Here is a 27741-nt window from a genome sequence, read left to right on the forward strand (position 1 = left end):
AAATGCCACTTGTGAAGGCGGGAACGGCCCTTGCAAGCAAGAAACAAGCACTGAATGTGCTCCGTTCTTCTTTCAGAAAGAAAATACAGTTGTAACAAGACCCTGAATTAAGCCCCAGAGGATCCCAAAATGCCACCCACTCCCCCCCAGGATTAGGTAGAAAGACCCTTCCAGTTGGTTGTCTTCAGTCGCTAGTACAAAAAAAAAAAAAAAAATTAAATTGTGAGATAAAGAAACCCCCTTCTTCCAGCCCGCCCCAGGGATGCTCGGTTTACAGCTGTTATTTATTTGCTCATTTGTCAAACAGCCATCAGTACAGTCATGCTCCGTTGTAGCAGCACAGCATTCAAGTTAAGGAGGCAGTAAAGTTTTAGGTACCACTTTTCTTTCTGAACTACATAAAATTTACCTTTTTAAAGCAAATAAAGAAATGGTGCTACACCAAATCCCGCTCATACACTGCCATTCAGCGTGTTGGTTGGAAGAGCAGACCAAAGTTACACTGGTGACACCCAGGTGGTTACGGACTCCACCGCGGCATTACTTACCAACATGCACCGGGGAGAGGGGGAGAAACGGAAACCAGAACCGTTTGAATCTTTTGTCAGTTTCAGCTGCAAAACATTTGTTTGAAAATCTCTTGTACTTGAGCAGATCTGCAGTATGCAGCTGAGACCAAGAAACAAGGAAGAAAGTATGATTAGGAGGAAGATGCATTAAAGACGCAGGTGCCAAGCCCGCAAGGCTGGGTCCTACCACCCTTCACTCATCTCTTGTACAAGACACCAAGCTGCAGGATGGGGAGTGCAGGAGCGGGGTGACCCACTTTCCAAAAACCTGGATTTATTTTCCCCCAGTTTATCCCATTCATCCACTTCGACACACTACTCCCCATCAGAAAAACAGGCCGAGGGGAAGTTCCCTCTCTGCCGTTTTCACGCCGGCTGCAGACTGGGGTCATACAGCACTACTCCGAGAACAGGGACGGCTTTTGAGCCCCATGGACCAACCAAGAAAGCCGTGCCGTGCCAGGCTAATGTGGTTTCTCAGGGGGTCTGAGCCCTGTTTAATCTGGCAGTACGTGGACACCCTCTCCATTTATAACATCACCTCTGCGGCCTTTCTAGCAGAGCGGCTGGAGCAGGCAGGGGCTGCAGGGTGGGTGACCAGCCCCAGCAGCACACGGCATCTCCCGTAGCTGGAGTCTCCCAGGCCCAGCACGGCCACTGCCAGTGCTCACCAGAACAGTTGCTCTCTCGCTGGGGAACAGCGCCCAGCTAATAAATGCTCGTTTGCCACGTTACTCACAGCAAGGTACAAAGCAGCTGTTCTGGCTATCGGCAGCAAGGCATCTGTTGGAGGAGTCTCATCGCTGCTCAGGGTTAGACACGCAGTTAGTCACTAGGTAGGTGGTTTCTTCTCAGGATTTTGAACCAGCAGACAAATCCCTTCTTCCTTTGTGTGGTACTAACACAAGTAACATACAGATCACACTTAAGAGCAGTAAGCAGGTACATGCAAACAGGCTTAAGTTAAGAGTGAAAGGGTATAAGCAACAGTGCAATCCCTAAGCCAGCATGCTGCCTGGAAAAATTACTGTAGTCCATGACAGGGAATGTCAGAGAGAAGAGAAAAGCTGGACAGTCCCCGTGTGCCATTCCCAGAGCCAGGCCACCCCGTGTATTTCACAAACTAAGCCCTGAACTGGTGGTGGCAGAGCAGGTCTGTCACTGAGAACTGGTTTTAGCGGAGCCAGAAGCAACAGACTCAGAAGTGTTTGTTTAAGTAGTAGCATGGAAGAAAAGTTCAAATCTTCAGCTGGCAATGTAGTTACTGCATTTTGTCTTTGTTTTAAATGAAGACGTCTCGGGCCCCAGGCCCACTGTCTGCATTCGCATCTGGCTCCTACAAAAATAACAGCTTTTTCCTAGACCTCAAGGTTTGACCCTTCCCCACCCCAGACTCTGAGCCACGTACCAAAACCTGTAAAATGATCTGCATGTGACACGTGGCAGTTTGAGAGCCAGCAATAGAAGGATAAATATTCTTCATCACAATATAAATATGCTGTAGAACATCTCAAGAAGGGCAAAGTGCTTTTTTTTCCTTAATTAAAACAAAATAAAAACCTAAATATGACTGTCTCAACCACAACAGAAGGTTTAACTCCTAAAACATCTGAATAGTCTAAATTACACTTAAACTGACATTAAAGTGATGCAGGCAGAGTGCTCAGTCCTTCGGGACTCGGAAGTTATCCTTCTCTTTTCTGATGGCCCCCATTGTTCGGATGGGGTCGGTCTCCCCAGCGTGCTGCTGAACTGTCTTCTCCCTGCCAGGAGGGAACACCAGGGACAGCAAATGCAAAGACTGCAAGATAAAATCTCATATATGAAGTCACTACTATCACGTTTCGCCTGCATCAAGGGGAAATGTTGCACTTAAAGATCAAAGACTCAGGGCTTTGGCACAGGCTTATCAGTTCCCTTGGTTTAAATGCTCATTGGCAAGAGGAAATTGCAAACACTCTTGTGCCTTGAACAGCATCTTTTGCTGCACCCATCTGCCAAACTCTGCTTGATGAAGGAATAAAATTATACAAGAAAGCTTGTTCTGTCTGCTGAAGTCTGTCAGGGACTTCAGCATTGGCAGAGATGCTCACCAACACCCTTCAAATTTCACCGCAGCAAGCTTCTGTGGGACAGCAAGTACATTTTATTGTACTTATTCTTGGAAGGCAGATGTTTTAAGGAGGGCCTTGAAGGCATCACAACAGGAATGTGCGAGGCAGGAGAGTAATTCCCGCTTATGACTCTTTTTTTGGAGACCTCCTCCTTCCTACATCCCCCCTCCAAACACAAGGACCATTCCCACACCCACATCTCCTCCATACCTCACTCGCATGAAGGGGTTGTACGTAAACTCTTCTGCAATGGTGGAGGGTATGGTTGGCTCACCACTGTCATACTTTGCCTGTAACGAGGGAGAGATTTCTGCTGGGTGAGGAATGTTCTGGTGAACAAGAGGTGTCCTGTACATTAACATGCAGGGTTAGTGCTGCACCTAACTGCCGGAGCTGCTCCTCAGGCCAGGCCCCTCCCAGGGCCACGCACACAGCCAGACAAGCACTGAGGTGCACAGGGAGAGACTCGGGACAGACCCGAGCCTCCCAGACAGACGTGGACATCAGCCTGTAATTATCCCTAAAAGTTTCCAGGGAGGGTCACATCTCCACCAGACAGCAAACCATCCTCCCTGGGCCACACACAAACCCTGTTCCCCAGCACATCGCTCCCCTGGACGCAAGACATACTGCAGCTCCCGGCTCCGAACCCCCTTCCTGCAGTCCCTTTTTCTCCCCAACATTGTCCTCTCTACCTCCTCGGAGAGGCTCTGCCTCCATCACAGCATCCAGCAAGTCCAGGGAAAGGATGAACCGGCTTACCTTGGCCCAAGCAAGCTTTTCCTGGATAGTGACATTATTGGGTTCAACGTGTCGAGCAAACTTGAGATTGTTGATGGTGTATTCGTGACCGCAGTAAACTCTCTAGGAACAGAAAGGAAGGGTGACACTGGGTAACTCTGAAGGTACAAAGGCGGAGTGCCAGGTACCATCATCAATGTTATGGCACAGCAGGACAGGAGCACAGGAGGGAGTCAACCCTCCAGGACACGCGACACTCTCCACTGCAGACACACACAGAAGTGCCAGGAGTTATCAGCCAGTACTATTTGCCATTTAACAGCAAGCCTGATGAAAGAGCCCAGGCGTCCCAGCTCTCCAGCCTTTGTTTCAATAAGCAGTCCCTACTCTTTCCCCACAAAGCACAAACATATTTGGGGTAGGCGTTTCCGACTCCAGCTATTCAGCATCAAAGACAATTCCTGATGTAAGCATTCATTCCTTCAACACATGAGAAATTCTCTCTTTGAACAACAGTAGGAAGACAGTTTCTTTGATGTCTGTAGTAGTTTCTGGCCGCTTAACTTATTAGCATAAAAGAAGAGGTTCATACCGTTTCAGGGTTCAAGTTGCCCAAAATGTCAATCAGCGCTCTGTACATCTCCTCCGGGGTTCCCTCGAAGAATTTCCCACAACCAGCCACAAACAGCGTGTCACCTGCAAGGGAGGCACGACACGGCATCAGGACCAGACAAGGCTCCTCACACCCAAGCGTGAGCACACGGTGCCCGAGGGCTCAGTCCTGCCATTGCTGTCCTCGCTGCAGCTCAGCAGAAGGCACGGGGAGAGCCAGGCTACACTGCTGCCCCACGCGGGCTCAGTGCTATGTAAACCCACGCGGCAAACGCAACTTCTAATGCAGGAAACCCCACAGCCTCGCCAGGCAAACCATGCCAGCGCCTCCCTGCCTGTGGGCAGTCTGCTGTCCCCTCTTGTTCTTTCTAGAGTGGACAAGGAACACTTGTTCTCTTTCCTATGAAGTTGAACAAAGATGAGCCGCCTCTGCATTTTCTTCCCAGTGCTCCCTAAAATCTTGCTTATGCCGTTACTTCTTCCGTGCAGCAGCTGGTGCAAGCTCCGGAGAACGCCCATCAGGAGAGGGATGATATGGCAGTCTGGGGAGACTGGGCACAGTCTCAGGGAGGGGGGAACCCTACTCTCCGAAACAGGATCCAGAACTGGCGACCAGAGGTGGAGCCCCAGCCCTCTCTTACTGCCCTGCTTTCTCTTCTCTCAGTTTTTTTACAGATGAGTACAGATATATGGAAAAGCAACAGGTTTTGGAATCAAGCCACAGTTTGGCCTGAGAGTGTAAAACAACAGCTCTTGTTTCAAGGAAGAAAATGCTAGATGTAGGACTCATCCAGGGCTCGCTCTTGATGTTACTTGCAGGGTGTCCAGCAATGGTTTACAACCCAGAGGGGTTTCACCAGTTTCATCTACAACTACTACTTGGTAGCTCTTGGTAAGGGGGCAAGATGTGGATGTTAACCAGCTGCACTGGCAGTAAGGGATGAACGCACATCCAGAGTCAGGAGCACACAGGCAGAGGGGTAGCTTATTTCCTTGCAACGCAGACTGCCGGCAATGTAACCTCCCAACTCCTCACCTGTAAAAACAGCAGGTGGCTCGGAGCTATTTGGCTTAGTCACATAATAACAGATGTGTCCAGAAGTGTGACACGGCGTACAGAGGCATTTCACATTAAGAGATCCCACCTGAGAAGAAGGCAGAAGACTAGAGCTTTAGCTACTGTTTGCTAGCATTTGTATGGTTAGAAAAGAATTGCAACTATTACAATGGTCTAGTAGTCCTACAGGCAAATTCTCACACAGCTGGCCAGTAAACATCAGCACTGCTCCTGGGAGAGTCCAACAAGAGAGTTTTATGGCAGGGACTTGGAAGGGAGCTGTTTCCTCCTAGCAGGTGTTGTGACAAAGAGAACTGCCAGATTCTTTCATTTACATGCAGAGTGACTCAGCGTCTGGTTGGCAGCAAGAGCAAACAGATCCAGAGCAACACAAAATCCTAAACAAAGTTAATCGAGTGTAAAAAGCTCCAAACAAAAATGAAGCTGAAGGGAAGAAGTGGATGACGCTCACAAAAAGGGAAGGATTAAACACATTCATGAGGCCAAAGGGATGTTTCCCCCACAGCCCTAATTTGCACACCTTCCCGTGTATTTCTGTGCTGCTGCCCCCCAAAAGGTGCAAGACTAGCAGTGACATTCATGCCAGCCTGCACATTTCACAGCAGTTTATGTCATCTGCCAGCTCGTCTGTAAACAAACGACCAGGTTTCAACAAGGTTTGCTGCTTTAGCTCTGGTAAAGCAATGCAGGCAACTAGCACTGCTGGCCTACTTTCTCCTCGCCCTGTATTTCAGCCGTCGTTCAGAGAGGACCACTTGCATTCGTTCGGTGCTAACTGGCTCTAAGCAGAGCACAAGCCCTGTCCTTTCACATGTCGACCGCCCCAGTTAAGGTAGCTGTCAAGGAGCACACGGACACCCAGCATGCCCCAGGCAATGCAGGTGTCTGAGCCACACCAATGTTCTCATCAACGAAGTATCACCGGCCAAAACAAGACAGAGGGGTTATGGTTCACAGGGCTGGAAAAGGGCGAAAGCTGTAGTTAAACTATCAACTACATCTGAGAGATCTAAAAAGGTAAAAGAGCTGTGACCACAATATTAACTAAAGTTGGACCACACTGGTCCAGTTCTAAAGCTGTGACGCAGACGGGAGATGCCCCCAACCGAGTCCTGCAGCTCATTCCCTTTACCTTGAGTGATGTAAGGTGAGACACTTTCTGTGTCAGTGCTCCGACTCTGCTGTCTCCCCCATACACGCGTAACCCTGTCTCCATCTTTACGAGCTTCTCATTTCCTCCAGCATGGTCCCTGGAAGGTCAGAAAAATGGATTTGGGCAGGGATGAAGACAAATTTATTGTAACTCATATTGCAACGGTAACCTCCAGACGATCATTTCTGATCAGCTCTTCTCCCAGTATCTAATGCTGTCCTCGTAACAAAGGGTATGCCACATCAACACGAGTGGAGATAATTTCACCAGTTAACTAGGGCAGTGAGGGGGGGGAACAATCCCCCACAAATTCATACCTAGTTGGGAAACACCAGCCTTAGGGGCTCACAGTCAACTCTCCAGCAACTAGGACAGGGAGAGATTGGGATAACTGGGAGGTATGTAATTTAGTGTCCCACAAGACACTGTGGAGCAGGCACACAGATGTCCAAACAGCTCAGCATTTGCTCACGGTGCTGGTCCTGCCAGATCAGGGCTGGCTCTCCAGCTGGCTCCACTATGACCCACAGGAGAGGTTACTCAGGTTCAGCACCGCAGAACTGCTAAAGCAAAACATTCACCTTTACGTCCCTGGCAGAGTTAATCTGCAACCCAGGTAATCCTCCCACAACTGCTGACTGTGAGTAGCACACCTTACAGGCATGTCCTAGCACCTCAGTGTGAGTGTGCTCCCTCCTGCACTCCACAGCTACCTTCACACGCATTTATTTCACTGGCCACCTGGAAGAAGTCAGCATTTTAAAGGTTAAAGGCACTGACACACAGAGCTTGCAGTCTAGACAATGCTTCTGGTCATAGCAAGCCCAAGGGAACGCTTCCTGAGCTCTGATCCTTCTCCTCACATCTAAGCTCCTGCTTAGGGAAGACCAACTTGATCCAGAAAAGCAACAATTCTTGACTGCTTGTGTTTATGCAGAGGAAAGAGGGATCTCACTAGAGCAGATAGTTACCAGTGATGATGCGTGGTCAGGACGGTGGTCAGCTTCACGCCATGCTTTTTGACTGCATCCAAAACCTGCAGGCCCAGGACACCGCAAGAGCATTACAACTCACATGAAATGACTCAACAGCACACCTGGTGCAACCTGGACACAACTGCTCCAAGGTTTCAGAGCGCCACACCAGCAACTCTGCAGAGAGCTCATCCCTCTCCAAGTCGTAGTTACAGATCAGGACACGATCTCTCTGATCCAGCGAGCCATGACTAAGCCCTCAGTCCCATTTCCTCTTTTCTGCACTACATCAGATTAAGGGCAAAAAACAAAATCAGGTCAATAACACTTGAAGTCAGGGACAAGCTGCCTGAGCCCAGAAGCAGAGTGCCTTTTCCATACCTATGCATGGCCAGTATTTCCCGCCTTTCCCCCACGCCTGAGTCAGCGTGTGACTAATTCTCTCGTGGATGCGGCCCTGGAAGGATCTCGCAAGGGCACACAAGGGCAGCAGACAGCATTACCTTCTGGGGCTGCACAGGATCAACTATTGCAGCCTCCTTCGTTTCCTCATCGATGAGGAGGTACATGTAGTTGTCTGTGAGGGCTGGGAGTAATTCCACCTTCATGTCGGCTTGTGTGACCGTCTTCGACTTCCTCTGCTCGTGCTCCGTGTGCAGGAAGACAGCTCGCAGCTGCGCTGGACCTGGGGACCCCAAAACAGTCAAATCTCAGGTTAGCCCAGGGAGGGGAACAACTGGCCCACAGCACAGGTCCCCCAGCCCCAGAGAAGGAAGGGTATGGACAGCCCAACCCGCCTCCTTCAGAGGAAGAGGAGAGAGGCCACCACGGGACAGTGTTAGCGCCTGGCTGTGTCACCTTGTGCCCCTACAGCTGCGCCGAAGAGGGACGGGACACTTTGCTCCCAGAGATGTGCTCATGCGGGCAAAGCGCTGTACCTCGATCAGAGAGAAGATTTCAAGGGGCAGGAAAGCAGAACGGAGAGGGAACAGCTGGACAAAGGTCACTGGGACAGTGACTTTGCAAAAAAAGCACAAAAGGCCATGCTACAGCCAACAGACAAAAAAGGAGGAGAAAAAAAAAAAACCAAGAAATACAGAAATACACACACTGCTACCACAGAAGTATCTGGTTCATTACTTGGGGAAATCGCATCCTGCACAGTGCATGAAGAGAAGACAGGCTCTCTGCGTGGAAGGCAAGGCTCCCCGCCTGGCTAGGCACCAGGCAGGCACTGTGGGCAGGTTTCTTGCTCACGGGCTACCTTGATGCAACAGCAGTGCTTCCCTATTTGCTTTTGGTTAAATGTTTAATCAGATCCAAGAAGCAAATCTAATTCCAGATGCAAATAACCTGGGCTCCACTGTTCAACTCACAAATTCGCAGTTCTTAAAGAAACAACCAAGCCCTAAGAGGCTCTGCCATAAAAAAAAAAAAAGAAGGGACACAAAGAGGACAAGGTCTTCCATTGCTGGGGCCCCGCAACTCAGGCATGGGTCAACGTGCAGGGAAGGAGGCATCAGTCTCTGCAAGTCAGAAATCAGTTGTCTTAACGCCCAAGGCCCTCGCACACCACTGAAGGTGACTGTGTTGGTCTGAACTGTGCTGGCTCAGCCGCTGTTTCATTTTGCACCAGTGACTCTTGCCCTAGGGCTCCCGACGCTCGTCACCTCCGTCAGAGCCAAAGGGAGGGGTCACCACGCCCGTAATCAACCTGCCCCACTCTCCCAAAACAGGTCAGTCCTGCTCACCCCTGATAAGAGCCGGCTTTAGAGAGAGGAGGCCCCACAGCCTGGCTGCAGCCAACACGGACAGCCCCCCTGCAGCTCCGCAGACCGACGGGTTCTGACTGGGGCATGCAGCTGCTGCTGCAAAGCCAGACCCACGGCTGCAGGAGCTGTAAGGCCTCTCTGCTACAACTGTCCTGCCCAGAACTTCTTCCCCTTCTACCTCCACCATCTCACTTGCTTATGAGGGAAGGGAGGCAAGGCAGGGAGATGGCAGTAAAATTAAACACAGTGCTGCAAAGAAAACCCCAAGGCACAACAGTGCAGGCATGCACTGGGTATTTGACATAATATTGAGAAAAGTATCCATACCTGCCGAGTGTTCCTCTGGAGCAGAAGAGTCCTTTCAAAAAAAGAACAAAACAAACAAACAAACAAACAAACCCCCTTACTATTCCTCGATAGGAAAAAAAAAATATCAATTGCTCTTTGCTCTTTAACTGCTCCCTAACATGAAGCACTTTTGGACGCTATCAGTCACAAGAGCTATATATACTGCATGTTTGTTTGCATGCTAGGCACTAACTTGGGAAAAAAAAAAATAAAAAAAAAACAGAAACAAAAGAGAACACAACCTCAACTTCAAGTCAAAGGAATTATTCACATACTTAAAATGCTTTCTTCCTATGAACCATTTCTAACCTTGGCCATGATCTCAAAGTCTCTTTGCATGTTTAATTCACAATACTTGCAAAACAAACAAACAAGCTATACCGCATAAGGAAATGTTTTCTAAAATGTAATTTAAACGAAGGAATGAGAAAACATCCACAAAGTATGAAACTCATTCTGAATTCCCATCTGCAGTTAAGCTGCACCTTTCCAGCCTCCCAATCAGCGAGCAGACCAGAAGCGCCCTCACGCACGCCCAGCGCTGCTGTTAGGAGCAGGGTGCACTCTCAGACCCCGTTCTGCTCAAGGAAGCTCCCCAAGCAATATGTAATCCCTGCCCGCGCCCAGCACTAACACAGATCATTTCAGGATCGCTGTAATGCGTGCAGATCCGCTCCAAAATTAATGCCCAATGACTTCATTTTCACTCAGTTTTGTAACGCGTCCCTCCTGACTTCATGCCTGAAGCAGAGAGGACAGGGGAGAGCAGAACACCAGCAGCCTTTGAATCACACGCTTCGGCTTTCTGGAACGGTTCGTTAGCGCAGCTTGAGCCGCCACGAGGAAAGGGTTTGCAGATGGGAAGCGTTAATGTTATCACGTAAGTGCATACATGATGGAGACCAAAGGCAAGCAGGCAGCAGCACAGTTTAAGAGCAGGTTCCCTCAGAAAAGAGGTGCTTCATACATTTTCTCCACAGCATTTTGTTTTACTCTTTTTATTACAGAAAAGAGTGGAAAATTCCTATCTCAAACATGGCTGTCATTCAAAAATGACTGCACATAAATACTCAGATGAACGTCCCTGCGTTGCGTCATAAGACAAAACACTACATTCACTTTTTACATACCCTGTACACAGATATTTTTTGGATGCCCAGCGAGTTGGTGGCTCCACACGATACCAAACAAGTTGGCTCCACAAACCCCAGGTAACTCCCGTTCCCCCTTGACTTGCCCACCCGGCACATGCTGCCGGCCTCACAGCCGGCTCCAGCCAGCGTGGGCAGAGCACGCACTCACCCACTGGTGGAGCGAAGCCCACGTGGAAGGTGCAGCACCCACCCAGCAACCTGGGGAACTCAGGAGCTGCTAGTTACTCAGTTTGACATACTTGTTCCCAAGATAGCATCAGGGTCTCCAAGTTTGGCAGTTAATTCCAATGCATTCTTGCTTGTTACGACCAGGTCTTAAAATTGGAGTGATGCAAAAGGCCTCTGGCAAGACTTCCCAGAGATGCTGTGAAGCTAAAGCCCAAGATCTAGTTCAAGGAGACACCTTCAGAATTTAGGCCCTAAATTTAAATGCAGAGCTTAGACAGTTTTGGTTCTGTTTGGTTCTGTTTTTTGTTTACATTGCCAATACAGTCTGCCATCCACCAAATCCAGCCAGCCGTCCCCCAAGCCCTCCTCCCAGAGCAATAACCAGCGCTTTGGCAGCCCCAAAACTCTGCAGGAGCCTCCCAGATGGGTTATCGATACGAAAAGCCACCGACAGAGACGGGCCCCAGCTGAGCAGATACTGACCTACTTGGGGCTGTGAGTCAGCTTAAAAACCTCGGTGCACCCCTGAGCCGGGAAACGAGAAGAGAAAAACCACCGTCAAACTTCCGAGCTTGCCGGGGGAGCCGCTGCCAGCCGGGCTGAACCCCACCGCCAGCCACCCACGGCCGGGTGCCTGCAGCCGCCCAGCCTCCTGCGGGTCCCGGCGTACGGGGGCACAGCACGACCCTCCCCGGTCCTAGCTGCAAGGGGGGCACCGCACGCCCCCTCCGCCCCCGTACTGGCCGCAAGGAGGTCGCCGCACAGACCACAGCCCCGCTGCAAGGGGACATCCCCCCGCGCCCCGGCCCCGCTGCCCGGGGACGCGGCCCGGCCCTCCGCGCCCCGGCCCGGCCGCAGAGGAGGCGCTGCCCGGCCCCGCGGCTCCTACCGGGGCGCATCCCCGGCGCCGGGCGAGCCGCGCCTCCCGCCCCACGTACCGGCTCGGAGCAGGGCCCCAGCTCCCAGGGCCGCCAGGGCGGTGCCGAGGCCCCGCCAGGCCCCGCCGAGCATGGTGCGGCGCGCCCCGCCCGGTGCCCAGGCCCGGCCCGGTTACCTTTGCTCCCCGCCCCGCGCCCGGCCCCGGGGAGGCGGGCAGCGGCGGCCAGCACGGCCCGGCCCCGGCCCGGCGTGCGGCGGGGGCGGCGCTGCGCCCGCCCGGCCCCCTCCTTCCCTCCTCGCCGCTCACGGCACGCCCGGGCCGGGCGATTTGCTAACCCGGGTAAGGAGGCGGGGGGCGGGCGGCTGCCCTGGGCAATCCGCGGCGGGCAGGGAGCAGGCGGGCGGGCGGGCGGGAAGGAGGCAGAGAAGAGAGCGGGGCGGAGGAGAGGCGGCGGCGGCGGCAGCGCGGCTCCGGGCCCGGCAAGGACGGCCCAAGGGCGCCCGCGATCCCCGGGGAAGGAGACCCGCCGCGGCCATGGCCTCCTCCAAACCCCTGTCCCGCTTCTGGGAGTGGGGCAGGAACATCGTCTGCGTGGGGCGCAACTACGCCGAGCACGCCAAGGAGATGGGGAGCGCGCTGCCCCGGGAGCCCCTCTTCTTCCTCAAGCCCTCCTCGGCCTACGTGCGCGAAGGCTCGCCCATCCTCCGGCCCTACTACTGCAACAACCTGCACCACGAAGTGGAGCTGGGGGTGGTGATTGGGAAGAGAGCCCAGGCCGTGTCCCAGGAGGCTGCCATGGAGCACGTGGCGGGTTATGCCCTGTGCTTGGACATGACGGCCAGGGACACCCAGGAGGAGTGCAAAAAGAAGGGTCTGCCCTGGACCTTGGCCAAGGGCTTCGGTTCGTCATGCCCGGTCAGTGACTTTGTGCCCAAGGAGAAGATCCCAGACCCTCACAAGCTGAAGATCTGGCTCAAGGTGAACGGGAAGCTGAGGCAGGAGGGGGAGACCTCCTCGATGATCTTCTCCATCCCTTACCTGATCAGCTACATCAGTGAAATATTCACCCTGGAAGAAGGGGACTTGATTCTGACAGGGTCTCCCAAAGGAGTTGGGTCAGTGCAGGCCAACGATGAGATAGAGGCTGGGATAAGCGACGTCCTCTCCATGCGGTTTAAGGTGGCGCAGCAAACGCGTGGATCCTAACCAGGAGCCAGGCTGGGACCCTGTCTGCATAGGAAGAGGCTCTTTTGGGAACATCTGGTGAACAAAGAGACAAACAAGCTGTCCTGTACATTAAACACTTAGATGGCCCAAGCGTCTAATGGAGTGTCATGCATCAAAGACATGTAACCCATGAGCTCGAAAGGCATTTGACTAAAACACCCCTGTTTCCATGGAGGCTTCAGTCTCCTCTGAGGCTGTGAACCTGGAGTCCAAGCCAGCTTGGGGCAGATGGTTGATACCCAAATTGTACCTTGGAGCTGTCGATGGAGGCGGCGTGCCGGAGAGCCGGGGAGGGGAGCTGGGCTGGCTGTCACTGTGTGTGCTCTTCTGTTCGACTGATGCTTTGAGCTTTGCCAATGTGTTGCCTTAAAATAAAAATTATAAATTAAACCATTAAAATGGTGGTGGAGGAGCTAAAGCTCACCCATGCTATGTAAAATCAAAGATGTATGTGTAACAGTAAATCAAGAATTACAGCTTCAGAAAGAATTTCTCTCCTTGGGGTATTCTACAATAAAAAGATGTTTGCTTTTTAGATTAGTTTCACGATTCCTCCGTGCATTTTTCAAATGTACAAATTAAATGAGGATTGCTTTCCCTCCCACTCCAAGAGGCGTAATGCAGCAGGAAGCGTGCCAGATGCTTGGCAGATTTTTTTCCTAAACTGAGCTTTAAATATGCTTCTAAAAGTAAAATAATACAAAAGATCAAGAATAAAGAAGCTCATTGGTAAAGATCACCAGTAAACTTGTCTTTACTTTTACTGATTTAAATATATTTTTAATAAAAACCTAACTGCAACAATTACCATTACTTATACAATGCAGTGCAACAGTTGGAGTTTTTAACTATTTCCAGCTGTTAAAAAGCCATGCTGTGTAACTTTTCCCGTTTCCAAACTCCAACTGATCTAACACTCTCTACCAGTTTGCATGACAGCGAGTTCTCTTTCAATTCAATGGAGTGACAAAGTTGTAAAATATAATTAAAAAAACCCTCCCCCCGCAAACATCAAAACTTACCATTTTCAAAGGTTGCACAGAACTGATCGATTTCTAACAAAAACAGATGGATTTTTTTTTTACATACATGCGAGCACCAAAGTTAACTGCTTCCATTTGTTGGAGCCAGATCTTAATAACCACTTTATTTTTAAAAGTGCATTTGGAGAGTCTTGCAGAGAAAATTAGCGTAGCCCAAAGACAAGCACCTCTGTGAAAGAGCAGCGTGGTCCAGGACACTGCAAATCACATGGTAAACAGAAAGCAGAACATGTTGCAGAAGAAAAATAGAAATTTTTCTATCAACTTGCTTCTGCAGCTGTAGCACACCACTGCGTACCCATAGCCACCTGCACCGGGGACTGATCCTGCAAACATGCACACATTTCAGTTCACTGTATTTTGACTTAAGCCAATGGCTTAAAGCACATGTAAAAATTCTTTGTCTGATGAGGCCTAAATGCTGTGGACGTAATTCAGATTTCATCTAAAGGAAGCCTAAGGAACCGAGGCCCACTGAAACAAACATTCAGCCATTACAGCTGAACAGAACCACCCCTGGCTCATAGCAGTCAAAATGCCCCGTCATTTAAGCCTGCCTCTGTCAGGGGGGAAGCTGTGCTCTGAACTTCTTGCAACTCAGTGAGCTGGGCCAAGCAGAGACGTCAGGCCAACAGAGCTGGGCTGAGCAGGGAAGTTGGGGTGAATAATTCTGAAAAGGAAGGATAAAATCCACTTTCTCTACTGTTCCCATTTCTTCGTCCCTGTCAAACGTTACCGTCTATGGCAACAGCAAGAATGCATCCATCATTTGTAGTTTGGTCTTAAGCACTGTGTATTGATTGCTGAGCTGAGTTGTGATTAAAATTAATGGCAACATTCACTTTAACATTTTTCCAGCCATAACAGCTAATACTCTGAAGTTGTTTATTGCTGCAACAGGAGAGACGCAGTGACCCAACACTGGCAATATTTTTTTGTGTGTTTAGTCCATTGTTCCCACTCACATGAGTAGGGGGATGCAATCCTGGAGTATTGCTTGTCAAAATTCACTGTTTCTGTGGTTGTTTTCTTTCTGCCATGTTGCTTTAACATGTAGGTAGTGAACCAGGGGTGATCAGAGTTCCTCAAGGCGTTCTAGCCTAACAAATACTTTACAAGAGAAGGGCCGCAGTATCTTCCCACCATTTGAAATAGGCCAACTCCCGGTATGCTCAGAAGGTGAGGACTGGTGAATGTAGCAAATACACAAGCTGCAGGGGACGCTAAGGACAGAAATAGAAATAAAACATAGGAAAAAAATACATGGAGAAGGGCAAAATGTACATACCTAGGTTCTTTATGTTCAGCTAACAACTATCTTGGTGAGGAAGAGTCCTTTCTTCTCTGCTGCTTACAGTCTTAGCTTGATTGTTTGGTTGTCAGAGGTCCCTGGTAATTGATTACTCTGTTCTAATAAGACTTTGTCTGCCCTAAAGAAAAGCAGCCTTGCAAACACCATGGCTATTTCCAAGCCTCTGCAGTTGCCAGAAGTTCCGTGTTTGGACTCATCAATATAACCACAAACCCAGGCAGTATTTCAAAGTGGGTCTTTATTTTTTGAACTAACACAAAAGTAGCACGAAGGTAGCAAGGCAGTTAAAAACACAGAAGCTCAACAGATCTGGCTTGTACTATTCGCTATTTCTGATCTTTCAAAATATATTCTCAACTGAATGAAGAAAGCTTCCATCCTCCTTGTAAGGGGGGTAAAACTAACTTTTCTTAAGCTGAGGCCCTAGTACACTTTTTAAACTACAATCACCTGAAAAAAATCAACGCAGAAGCCCACTTACAGGGATTAGTAATGCATATTCCTTCTTTACGATCAGGACATACTTAGCAAAATACGATGACAACAGCATTCTACCTCTAATAATACAGTGAAGAAATAGTCTTTTTCCTAGCTGTTATCAAGCCATATAGTGTAATCTCTGATTTCCAATCTCTTTTCCCAACAAGCTCTGACTGGCCTCTATAGGGTCTGCCAGTTTGCATGAAAGAACATTCACTTTCAGTCCGGTTCTCCAGCTGGGTGACAAAGTGACCTGTAAAAATAATTAAGGGTCTTTGTTTTTACTGCTGTATAGCACTTTGAAATATATTATTTTCAAATATCACACAGCATATTTAATTGACAGATTTGGTTATATATATTTTACATTATTTTATACATGAGTACACACATTTTATGCTATATACCTGTCACTACTGAGGTAAACACTTTCATTTTTTCCTGGAAATAGAGGCAGAGGGTAGGAGGGATGGGAGAGTAAGAACAGTTTTGCTAAGAAGGGCAAGTTTAAAAAAGGGAGTCAGTTTAGAGTTGTCCTGGAAGAAGCAGTTCTATGAAAAAGGAATCCGGTCTAGTAAACAGCATGCAACTAAAAAAGTAAAGAATATTGCAAGTAATAGCAGATCTTTTAACAATTGCTCCCGGTGTGTGAATCTAATGTTGTTGCTTTAAGGAGAATTGCAGATTTTAGACATACCTAATCACATGATTTCCAAAAATACAGGTAACTAAGAAATATACTTAGGTAACCCATATACCATACAATCTATTACATATATTGACTGGGACTTATTCTTGCAAACTGATAGTGTTAACTTTACTCATTATAAACCTACAGCCATAGAAGTCAGTGACTAAATCATGTATACATGCTTTTGAAGTATCAGCTCCTTAATGGGTATTGGCTAAGAGCAGTTTGTGTCTTTCATAGTTTGCCTGAAAGAGGCCTGTATATCTGATCCTGCAGGTACATCCCCTAATGTTGAAATTATGACAAAGACTATTTACTTGGAATATTCAGAATATGTACAAAAACTAATCCTTATTTTAAAAAGTTCAGCAGAACTGACATGGAGTTTTTCAGTACTAAATATACTACTGAATGGGAAACAGCAACTGTTTTAAATTAACATTAAATACTAACTTTAAAATAAATCTTGCTTCGTTCCAAAAGAAGTTGCCATTTCAATGCAGTCTTCTTGTCTTCTGTTAGAGTGAGGAACTCACGGACCTGTTAATAACAGGACATCACAGAACACTTCTTCAGCATATAGTTATAACAACATCTCCACAACAAAATGATGATGAAAAGAGCCTCTTATGCATTTTTTTGTGCATTTATAAGCTGTATTTTCCCATCTTTTAACATAGTGTTTGGTGTAATATGTGTACCAAGACAGTCAGATTAATCAGAATAAATTGCAGGGTGTTTGAGAATCAAAATTAGGGAATTCCAACCATGTTCTCAGAAAAGTGTAGATTAATTAAAATAAAGCAGTATTCTGAATAGGATATTAACTCTTACATTTAATGCGTTTCTTGTTATTAGCAGCTACTGACTTCTAACTTTTGACTTGTTAAAAAGCCAAGTGTGTGCGTATGTGTATCCATATCCATATGCAATTTTTTTAACCTGTGTATACATACACACACATATACGAAGAACATTTACATATATTTGTAATTTTCATCAGGCTTCACAGCTCAGATCAAATAAGAACAACCTAATTCATTTCTACTTACTGTGCAGCCTAATGTTTCCTCAGCTACACAGTCAGACAGGTAACAAGAATAAAGAGTGCCTGTGTGATCTGTTAGATCAATGAGTATGTCAAAGCTTGCAAAAGTTGACTTTGAATCTGAAGAGATGTCACTGCAGAAAGTGCATGTGTTTGACATTTCATTCACCAGAAAACGGCATATTGAACTGAAACATGAGAAGAAAATTAATGCATATATGCAATTCCTCCTTATTTGAAACTGTTTTCTAGACTGAGATTTCCCAAGAGACTTTTCCTCTTTAAAAAAAATCTTCATCTTCTAAACTCTTAAGTCTGCCTGAGACAAAATGGCCTCTTTCTTCTTTGCTCCTCTAGGACCAGAAAGAGCAAGTCCTTCATAAAGCCAGCTCCTCTTCCTTGCTACTTCTGGAAGTCTACACAACAGAAATTCACATGGCGTCCTCCAGAGGAGTATTATTTCTTGTCTGGAACTGGACTAAAATATTGTTCCATCTAATTTGGGTCAGGGGAAGAAGGAGAAGCACTTTTTAATACAAATTTAAAACAGGCAGTTGCTTACCATCTGTTGCGAATAACTTTAGATGCATTATCATCAATGTCCAGTGTAGAAATGTAGCCATAAATAATGCCATAGACTGGTTCAAGTTTCCCATCACTCTGTAAAGCTTTTTCTTTCAGCTGTTCCACAGTATAAACATCAACTATAGTCTCCACTAAAAGTTTAAAAGACATGTTAAGTGTGTCTGAGAAAGAAGCAATAACAAAAAAGGATCTTAAGGTAATAAAAAGGAGAGGATTTGATCTAAAGCATCAGAAAAGCCCCCCACACCTTCCTTTTGAAGCAGGCTTATCATTTGGCGACAAAAATAAAACAAAAGGGGAGTCAAATTAGGAAAATATCTAATATTTAATCTTTGTATCCCCCAAAACAAGTTTTTGACAAAAAACTTTCCCTCTCCATTTTTTTGTACTTATTCAAGACAGAAAGAACATACCAGACAGGCTGCAAGTGGGATAGTCACCAACCCTGAAATACATAACTGATATAAGGGATAGCCCTAGTAACAACAGTCCAAACTTTAAGTATTCAGCCAGGCTATACCTTAGTTTTGTTTCCAGAAACACACAGAGCAAGAACTTGATATTTCACCTGCACTACGAAACTACATTATATAGTTGAATAAAATCAAAGTGTTTGGATCCATGCTTACAGTTAATGGATTCTTTTGACTGCTCCTCCATTTTATCATGCAAAGCTCCTGATTGTGCACTCTCTTTTATGAAGCTGAAGAGAATATTTGCTTCTGCTGTTTCTTGAAAATGTATTTTTAAAAGTTATTAATACATGTAGCATGTAAAAATAACAGCATAATTATATTTTATAACTTTTTATTCTGGTAGCACCAGCATGTTGTCTCTTGGAATTAGCCAAGAGATGCTTTTCTCTTTTTTACTTTAACTGTTAGTCCTACATGGAATATATGAAAGCTGGTTAGATAAAATTAAAAAAAAAAAAAGAAAAGAAAAGGAAAAAAAAAGAGAAAAGGATGGAAGCCAAAAGCATTGGTGACTACGTAACAGACAAGAAATGGGGAGCTTTCTGAGGCAAGCAGGCAGAAGAAATGAGACCTCCAATAGATTCATTCATGCATTCTAGTCTATAATGATTACTAATACCAAAGCAATACTTCAACAGCTCTTACCTGGATTAGTTGTAATGATGGTTTTTGATATCACAGTTGCAGTCATACAGTTTCTAAATTTGTCAAAATTTATTCTCACATCTGATGCAAATATTACTGTGCACAAAAAAAGCCCATTACTGTAGAATAAGTATCACATTAAGAACTACAGTAAAAACATAAAGGCTATTATACCTGTTTCTCGTGGGATCCAACTCTGTGCAAGCTGGATAGATTCATTATCCCAACTAAATTAAAAAAAGTTAATGTATCAAAACAGTTTTGAAACAGCACTCAAACTGTTTAGTACTAAACTACTAAATAATATAGTTATAATTAAATTGGTCAAAGGGGACACAACTCCTTGTTACATGCACATGCAAATGAAATGCCATGTATATCCACAGGCATCTAGTTTGCAGCCAGCCAGGATGCTTTATGTACGGTCTAATACAGTCCCTATTTTATCCCATGCCAAACAGGATAAAATAAAGGGCTATTAGATTGTTCAAAATGATTCAATGCAGAATATACCTGGAAAAATACTGTGTGTATTTTAGAACCTTGACAAAGGTAATTTCTAACTAAAGGAAATCACAGTTAAAATAACTGCTTATCAGCTGAGCCTTTTCTGTGGGAACAAGTTGATTGCTGACATCACTAGGCCAGATGTTCAGCTGGCTTTCCAACACTGGAATCCTTGTAACTGTGGATGATGAGACTAGAGTGAGGTCAGTGGTATCCCTCAAAAATGATAATTTGATGGTTAGGTCCCTTGATGAAATCTCATTCAGTTCCTTGTAAGTTTGGATGGCAAGAGTGCTGCCAAAGCACAGTTTTGTTCTGGTGGTTTTTTTTTCTTAATCCTTGGAAAAAGACGTAAGACATTTACTTTTCATCTAGCATTGCTCAGCCACCTCTTCGCTGATGGCCTCTGAAATATCTTCACTACAATGCTGTTGCTCAAGGATTTCCTGAATCTTTGCCTCTACCTACAGCTCCATGAAAGCACAAAAGGCATCATTTAGGGTAACCACAGTCACACCACCTAGTCTCTGCTTCTCAGGACTCCTGAAGTACACAGCTCTGTATCACTAGGTACCAGCACTGAAACAAGAGTATTAGAGCTGCTGCTGCAAATTAACATTGGTGGCAGCTCAAGGGCTAGAAAACTTCACACCATAAATGCTTATTAGTGTTCGTGTGTATACATTAACTGTGTTAAACATTACATTGAATGAGAATTAAGTTTCTAACTCAGACACAGAGTGCAATGCTATCTTGCTACTTCTATCTAGGGAACAAAGGTCATTTCAACCAACGAACAGCAAACCCAGCACAAACGAACACCCATGTACCCTTGCACGTAGATAAGCCATGAGTTTATTGAACAAACTATGGACAAGTTTGTTGTCCATAGAGCAAGAGCTCCTGTGTAAACAAATCACTATTGACATGCATAAATGGCATGGACGTAGTCATGTTTGCAAGTGGGATACAGTTTCAAAATAAGGCCAAAGTAGTATCAAAATGTTTCTGCGCTATTTTAAACATTTAAAAACTATTTCAACCTATTTCCATTCCACTTGTTAATTCTGCTTGGCTTTAAAAATGAAACATGCTCCTCTTCCCCCTTCCCCCCCCCCCCAGTTTGTGGAAGAAATGTACTGCCTTTGCAGCTGTTTTTAAATGCCATTTCGTGAATTAGTTCAAATTTCCACATTAAAAAATGTAACTATTTGGAACTAAGCTTCATTTTGCCTTTCATGAGCTAGCCGTCTGTCAGGAAGTCATAAAACTAGACAATATATATACGATCACTCTAATGAATCTCTTTTTTAAGCCTCTGTTCAGTGTACATTGCTGCCTCATCACAGTTGCCACGCAAATAACAATACATTTAAATTAAAAGACAGTGTTATAACAGTATGTATTATAGTTAATTTCTTCACCTACTTTTGCATCAATTTGTGTATTTTAGTGAATTAAAAAACATTTTACCATACTATTGGAAAAGACATCTCTGTTTCATCATACAGCTTTACTTCACACCTCTGACCTTTTCTTTTGTCTGAAGTCATAAAATACTTTGGCTCCCCAACCTTTAAGAAGAAAGAGAAGCAGTCACTTTTCCACTACTAAGTGTTTAGGAGAATAAAAGTGATAACCTAGAAAATAGAAGAGTTAAAAAAGGTGGGAAAAAACCCTGTAGATGACTGAAAAAAAAAAAACCCCATGTACACCACTAAAAGTTCAACAACAGTAATTTTACTTCAAGATAAAGGACACATTTTATTTTATAAAAATCTGCGGTTTACAAATTTCAAGTTATCTACTGGTTGCACATGCATGATTTCAAAAAGACAACTGATGTAGGACATTTCCATTCCCTTAATTTCCCCCCTCATGTTGTTGATAAAAATCTCATCAAGTAGCTTGTATGGTTATTGTAACTCAGCTGAAGTGACTGCCAACCTAAACAAACAAACAAAACCAGTGATTCCTGTCCACTGAGTCCCAAAATCCATATTCACACTGAAGTCAATTAAGTTACCCATGGTACAGTAGAAAAACACTACTCTGTTGTGGCTCCTTAACTTACTGACATTACAGCTGCAAGCACATTAAGGATTCTTCCATCGAGGCTTTGTCCGTTTGCAATGATATCACCCAGTGAATAATAGTCCTGAGGGTCCTTGACAGGCAGATGCAACAGAGAAAGTAGTTTGGTGTCCATTTCGTAACATGAAGATGTTTTGACCACTGAATGATTTTCACTGAGCAATAATTTGTAGCAGCTAGATAGTATGCACAAAACAAATCGCATTGATCAACATTTCACTCACTAATACATTAACAGTGTAAAATGTAAATTCAATTCACATGAAAAAATAACTTTCTGTTATAAAATTCCTTTATTGTTTTCCTTAAAGATACGGAAAAGTTTGAATTAATTTGTTCTAAAATTATTTTTTAAAAAATATATACTTTTCTCTTATAAAAGACTTATTATTGTGTACTTTATACTTATTCGGAATTGAAAAGCCAGCGTGAATTGCTAGCAATGTACAAAACGTATTTGTAAGTCTTTCAGCCCTTATCAATTACTAAAAATAAAATAAATTCTGAAATGTCTGTAATCCAGGTAATTGAGAGGTTTTGGCATCGTGACATAATAAGACACTACTATAGTCAGACTGGATTTGGTGAGGTGTTTTCAAAAGCAATAGCCCAATGACCTCAGCAATATTTGTAATGCACTGTTAGCCAGTAGAAATAAGATATATTCAATATATTCTGGATAAATATATTTTACAAATGCTTATGAAATCTATAGATTTAGAGAGGAGCTCTTTTAATCAGTGAAGTTTCTACCCGACATTTCTTCTTTTACTTCTTTCTGCTTAGCCAGAAAGTGAGTGTAATTACTACAGCTATACATTTGCTACAAAGCTTAGAGATGATCAGTAATCAAGAACATAAAATTTCTAACTTGCCAATTTAATGTGCACATATGCAATATTCTTATGACTGCCATATGATTAAAAATATTAGAATATGACCAATTAGGAAAGAAACTCTAATTAAAGAACAGGTGTATTAGTCTAGCTAACATCTATATCTTAGATATCTAAGATAAGTAAAAACATATCTAAATTATGACTTGCAATGTGAGTTTCATACACTGGTTCAAATTGTTCAGATTTTAGAGAACAACATGTATACATTGCATGATACAAAAGGAATGACAATGCCTTACCAAATAAGTAACAAATAGCATCACAGTGTATTAAAATACCTTCTAGATAAACATGTCATGTGAGTGGGTTTTGATAAGGATATACTGTCTATAAAACAGTTATGTCTGATAAAACACCTTGGCAAAGAATGAAATTTACTCTGTTTAGTTACAAAGAGCGTTATTACTTCATGACAAAACTCCAAAGACCATATGCTGAGAAATACATTCTCTTTTGAGATTATTTGATCATAGATGGTTGAACAGAGGGAGGAAGGTACAGCTGCATAAGACAACTAACCCCAAATAAAGCAAGTATTAACTTTCATCTTTCCGGAAAGAACTACCAGTCTATGCTTTACATTTACCTAGGAGTTACAGGGTTGAATTTTTCTTCCCTTTCTGCTTCCTTTGACTGAACTAAAGGATTTTCAATTGTAACTAAAATAAAACATTGATAAGTAATGTTAGAAAACTGAATATAGTTGCATATGAAGAGAAGTTGCTTTTAAAAACGGTTGCTTTCAAGATTGATATGGAAAGGAAAAGACACGTGCAGTAACTACTGCTAAATGTTTTCATACTGCAAACCATATCTGTCTGGACAGCTCACATTATAGCCAAAGTCCCACAGGAGTCCTCAAGACATTTAATGGAAACAAAATGACACTAAGCTCTTGTGCGTATACTCTCCACAGTCACAAGTTTTATCCAAACACTCTGATCTAGGAACCATGGGCAGCAGAGTCTTTCTATTAACTTAACAAGATAAAAACACAGCCTGTAAATAAATACAAGATTTTTGTTGTGCTTTGATGAACAATTATAGTCATATCTATAACTGACTGAAGACAAAGAAAAACACCAAACTACTTTACAGAGTTTATTTTTTGTAATTTATAAGAACTGGATATAATGTAAGAATTTAGATCTATTAATTATAGACAAGTTCTGGGTGGCTGCATTCAGTGGATTTGTATCTAGTCTTTTTGTTGACATATTTACTGGTTTTGAATTTAAATCCTTGAAATCTTATTCCTTTCCTCTTTATACTTAACATAACTGAACAATTTGTTTCCAATTAGACTGTTTTCTGAGTCCTCAGAGAAAAATATAGCAAAACCACAAACACATAACACTGATTTACTGGAAAAAAAACACATTCAAACAGAAACATGTTAAGAATAAACTCCAGCTTACCACAGTCACCAACTCTAAAGCTTTCTGAAAGTGATCTAATGTACTCTTCTCTGCCCCAAGAATTTACATTTATAAAATAAGTCGGTGAATCACGAATAGTAAAACTGAAGGTGTATCTCTCACACCCAATGTCTGCAAAAATAAACAGCACTATTACAATTCATTAGCACAGCTTGATTTCAGTCTAGAATATATGTATAAAAATATTACTTCGAGGCTTTCCTAGATTTTATTAATTTACCACCCGCAATCTGGTGAGTGCCACTAGAGGTCAGCAGACTGTTCAGTACACGCACTGGTGTTCGTGAGTGAGGATGGCTACAACTCATGCTGTAGCTGTACCTGTACCACCTCATCACGTACACATATCACTTAACTTTAGGCAGCACCATATAACCTTACAGATCTAACGCAAGAGAAATAAAAGAACCATGCTACGTTCAAGGCATGGACAAACACATAAACAAGGCTAACGGATGAAGCAACACTGTGAACAAGTGTACGTACTAGCCCAAATTTTGTAGTAGGTAGGCTGTCTTTAGATAGCTGTGCCCATGTACAAGGGCACCGTGAAGACATACGAGGCTGCAGATCACAGGCAGTGTCACTGTTCAGATAGTACCAAGGGGTTTAACCGAATAAAGCAAAGTGTTTCCAGCTCTGTGGAAAGTTCATGGTCAAGAGGGTATCAGTCTCTGAAACACTGTACTCCTGCACTCCCTTTTCTCTTACAGCTAATTAACAAAGCTTTCCATGGATCATACAGCATTATGCAGCATGTTATTTTAAAATTATCAATGAAAACTGTATGGTGATAGAATAAGCATATTCTGACTGTAGTTCCATGGAGGCATAAATATGAACACCACATTTTCAGACTACGTAGAATTGTTTCTGGTGACGATGATGACTTCCTTCTAAACATTCCCCACTAGAGCAGCTCAGCATGATGACAATGCCAACAGAATAGCTGAGCACTTCACACACAGCTGGAATGGCTCTCTAAGACTGGAGATGCTTCCTAACAGTGTCTGTGTCAACCTTAAGCTGTAGATATGTTATTTCAATTTCCAACTAATGCTGTATTAACAACGTATTATTCCCTTGCTTTTTTTAGGAGTATATGATAAGATGAAGCTGGTGCTACTCAGACCAGAAATTACTTGTTTCACTCCTCGAGACATCTCCTTAACATTTCTGTTTTAAGAGAGAATGAATATGTAGAGATCAGATCAATTCCAGCAGTTTTTATATAATATTGGGTTCATATCGGTACCATCTTCTTCAGACCCTGAAAGACTTCCATGATGGAGTTTTTCCAAACAAATTCCAATTGATAAGGTTGAGCCAAACTAATGCTGCTCTTTCATCTTGGTTCTCAAACACACACAATTTTTTTTGTGCATTTTTATTCTATACATTTTACACTAAAGAAGTCTGTTTATAATTTAAATATTGATTTCAGTTATATATGCCAAATTATACCGTATAAGAAAATGAAGTAAAAACAGTTTAAAAGGACTGTACTTTTTCGGTCTGGAAAGCCTCTGACATCTGTTTTCCCAATAACCACACCGATTACATTCTAAAAAATAAAAAGATTATAGAATACAAGTATTAAACACAGATGTATATGATGAATTAGATTTCACGGACTTGTACTCCACTGATGATAATAAACATATTTCTGACTGGTAATCATTTTAATCTATTTATTCCACAGTACCATATGAACTAAAGACTAAAACATAAACATACAATTTTACTTTAAGAAAAAGAGTGACTAATAAAAATATTAAAAGAAATACATCTGTTTCTGTTTGTAAAGACAATGGGAGGACAAAAGTTCACGCAAAGCATTCACGATTTTGGCTGTTCTACAGCAATCTCTCCTCAGGTAGGCAGCAATAGTGTTGTTTCACGCTCTCTGCACAGGTCTCAGATCTCCTTAAATGCACCATGAAAAGTCTGGACAGGATTTATTTTACAGTTAAGCGCCCAAGGTTTCCCCTGCTGTCAACACCGAGATACACACGTGTACATCCACAGAGAGGGCCATTTATCCTATCCTCATCTAGGCAACATAAATTTGTACAGGTGCCTCTTCCTTGCTCTCTGTCTCTCAACCAACTACAAAGGGAGCTTAGGCAGTGAACTTTTTTGATGATTCAAAACAAAATCAATCTTATTCTGCTTTGCTAAACCTGTATTTATTATGCAAAAGCACCCCAGTCTCAATTGTCAAACAAAACTACTAGGAGCAAACACACACAGGAAGAAAGATATCTATATAAAATATATATATTAATAATATATAGCTGTGTGGTGTTTGTTTTTTTTTAAAAAAAAGGTCCTCCTCAGTATGAGAGAAGAGTATTGCAGTGCTAGTTTGGGATTTAAGAGGTAAGCAATAAAAGTTGGTATGGTAACAAGGACTGGAAGGAGAGACTGACATTGCAATACTGCAAGGGTCCTTCAAAACACGAAGCGTGCCACATCTCTTCCACTTCAGACGTGCACTTACTTGCAGCGCTGCCTGACTTTCTCGTCCCAGCAGTCAGCTAGCAAGGGGCAGAGTAACAATTTGATAATCCACACAGGCTGAATTGTGCACCTATTCACAAAGCAATGCAACCTGACTGACTTCACTGTAACAATATTGACGTGCTCAAAAATTAGATCTCATGTTCCCAGTTTCCTTTGAATCACTAGATGGAGCAAGGTAACTGTCTTATCCTATACAGTGATGGAAATGACCTCATTAAGAGGACGAATGTGTGCAACAGTGTAATATCCCAGTTCTTCCAATCTTTCTAACAGAATACTTTCTATCTGTCCACAACATGTAGTGATGTAGATTAGGATTTTATTTTTCTATTTTTGGTTTTTTTTCTTTAAAAAAAAAAAGAAACAACAAAAAACATTTCAATTAAATCAGAGTGCAACATACCCTGTATCTCACCACCAGTCAAAAGAACTGACATTTAGGATGACTCTTCACATGAATTAAGCTGATGTAAATCTAAAGTTTCCAAAAGAGATCTCCCTCATCCCTGCTGCAAACATATTCACCTCTCTCGTATTAGCACTAAGCCTGCACAGCAAGCTGGCAGAAGGAAGTGATCTGGCTGGAAACTATTTTGGGGGGTGGGGAGAAAGGGGGTAGAAAAACTTCCAGAGATCATTTCCTTCATCAGCTTGTTGTGCAACTACACAAGCACTAGTTTCACCAAAAGAGGAGGAGCGGAACACGCCTGCAATGAGGAAGAGGGCCATACTGCCTTTTTTGGCAGAGCATTGCTTAAGGCCGCTCAGCCAAATCATGAGACTACAGCATTAACACATTGCAAGTTTCTTAGACTTTGATCTATTTAACTTTTAAAAAATAAACTGCAGAGTAAAAAAATATGACTTTGAATGATGTGTGCTCAACTGTTTTAAAGTCCTAAACACAATACTGATCGTTCTATCATGAGATATGAGTGAATTACTTTTTCATAAAAATACTTTCTTTACTATATGTTGCTAATTGCAATACTCAAGATTAGTTTTATTTGTAAAATAAAAGCTTTTAACTGAGTTAGTGGATCACTGTATTTGGGGGTAACTGTGAATGACAGAATAAATTAGCTTTGCTGGAGACCAGGGTTTTATAAAAAGTTGGAAAGAATATACGATACCACTGTGAGGGCATATAAAACTTCCTCTCCTAGTTCACCCTTTTCTGTGATTTCTCTTTCATTTGTTTAAAAT

General features: G+C 43.8%; 3 protein-coding genes across 13 annotated transcripts; 1 reads left to right on the forward strand and 2 right to left on the reverse strand.

Moving 5' to 3' along the window:
- Positions 1-265: 265 nt before the first annotated feature.
- LOC142089264 (hydroxyacylglutathione hydrolase, mitochondrial) lies at positions 266-11813 on the reverse strand. 11 transcript variants are annotated; one of them, XM_075165504.1, is made up of 11 exons: positions 11738-11813; positions 11167-11208; positions 9341-9371; positions 7745-7926; positions 7239-7303; positions 6247-6364; positions 5073-5181; positions 4017-4120; positions 3446-3547; positions 2894-2973; positions 266-2332 (listed from the first exon to the last, which is right to left on the reverse strand). In XM_075165504.1, exons 4-11 carry the CDS (start codon positions 7847-7849, stop codon positions 2233-2235), a joined length of 783 nt encoding a protein of 260 aa, XP_075021605.1. In that variant the 5' UTR covers positions 7850-7926; positions 9341-9371; positions 11167-11208; positions 11738-11813; the 3' UTR covers positions 266-2232. The 11 variants fall into 11 exon arrangements, with proteins under 11 accessions (XP_075021605.1, XP_075021603.1, XP_075021609.1 ...); XM_075165502.1 differs by lacking the exon at positions 11738-11813 and adding an exon at positions 11622-11731; XM_075165508.1 differs by lacking the exon at positions 11167-11208 and having other exon boundaries at positions 11738-11808.
- Positions 11814-11862: 49 nt separating this feature from the next.
- FAHD1 (fumarylacetoacetate hydrolase domain containing 1) lies at positions 11863-13330 on the forward strand. Its single transcript, XM_075165514.1, has one exon. The coding sequence runs from the start codon at positions 12098-12100 to the stop codon at positions 12767-12769; it is 672 nt and encodes a 223-aa protein (XP_075021615.1). The 5' UTR covers positions 11863-12097; the 3' UTR covers positions 12770-13330.
- Positions 13331-15562: 2232 nt separating this feature from the next.
- Positions 15563-27264, reverse strand: MEIOB (meiosis specific with OB-fold). Its single transcript, XM_075166054.1, has 13 exons — positions 27202-27264; positions 26517-26655; positions 23989-24138; positions 23157-23229; positions 21652-21847; positions 21051-21151; positions 19245-19297; positions 19071-19166; positions 18579-18680; positions 17927-18080; positions 17369-17552; positions 16770-16856; positions 15563-15878 (listed from the first exon to the last, which is right to left on the reverse strand). Exons 1-13 carry the CDS (start codon positions 27262-27264, stop codon positions 15744-15746), a joined length of 1533 nt encoding a protein of 510 aa, XP_075022155.1. The 3' UTR covers positions 15563-15743.
- Between the last annotated feature and the right edge of the window lie 477 nt (positions 27265-27741).

The sequence above is a fragment of the Calonectris borealis genome, chromosome 16 (assembly GCF_964195595.1).
Source record: "Calonectris borealis chromosome 16, bCalBor7.hap1.2, whole genome shotgun sequence".
NCBI lineage: Eukaryota > Metazoa > Chordata > Aves > Procellariiformes > Procellariidae > Calonectris > Calonectris borealis.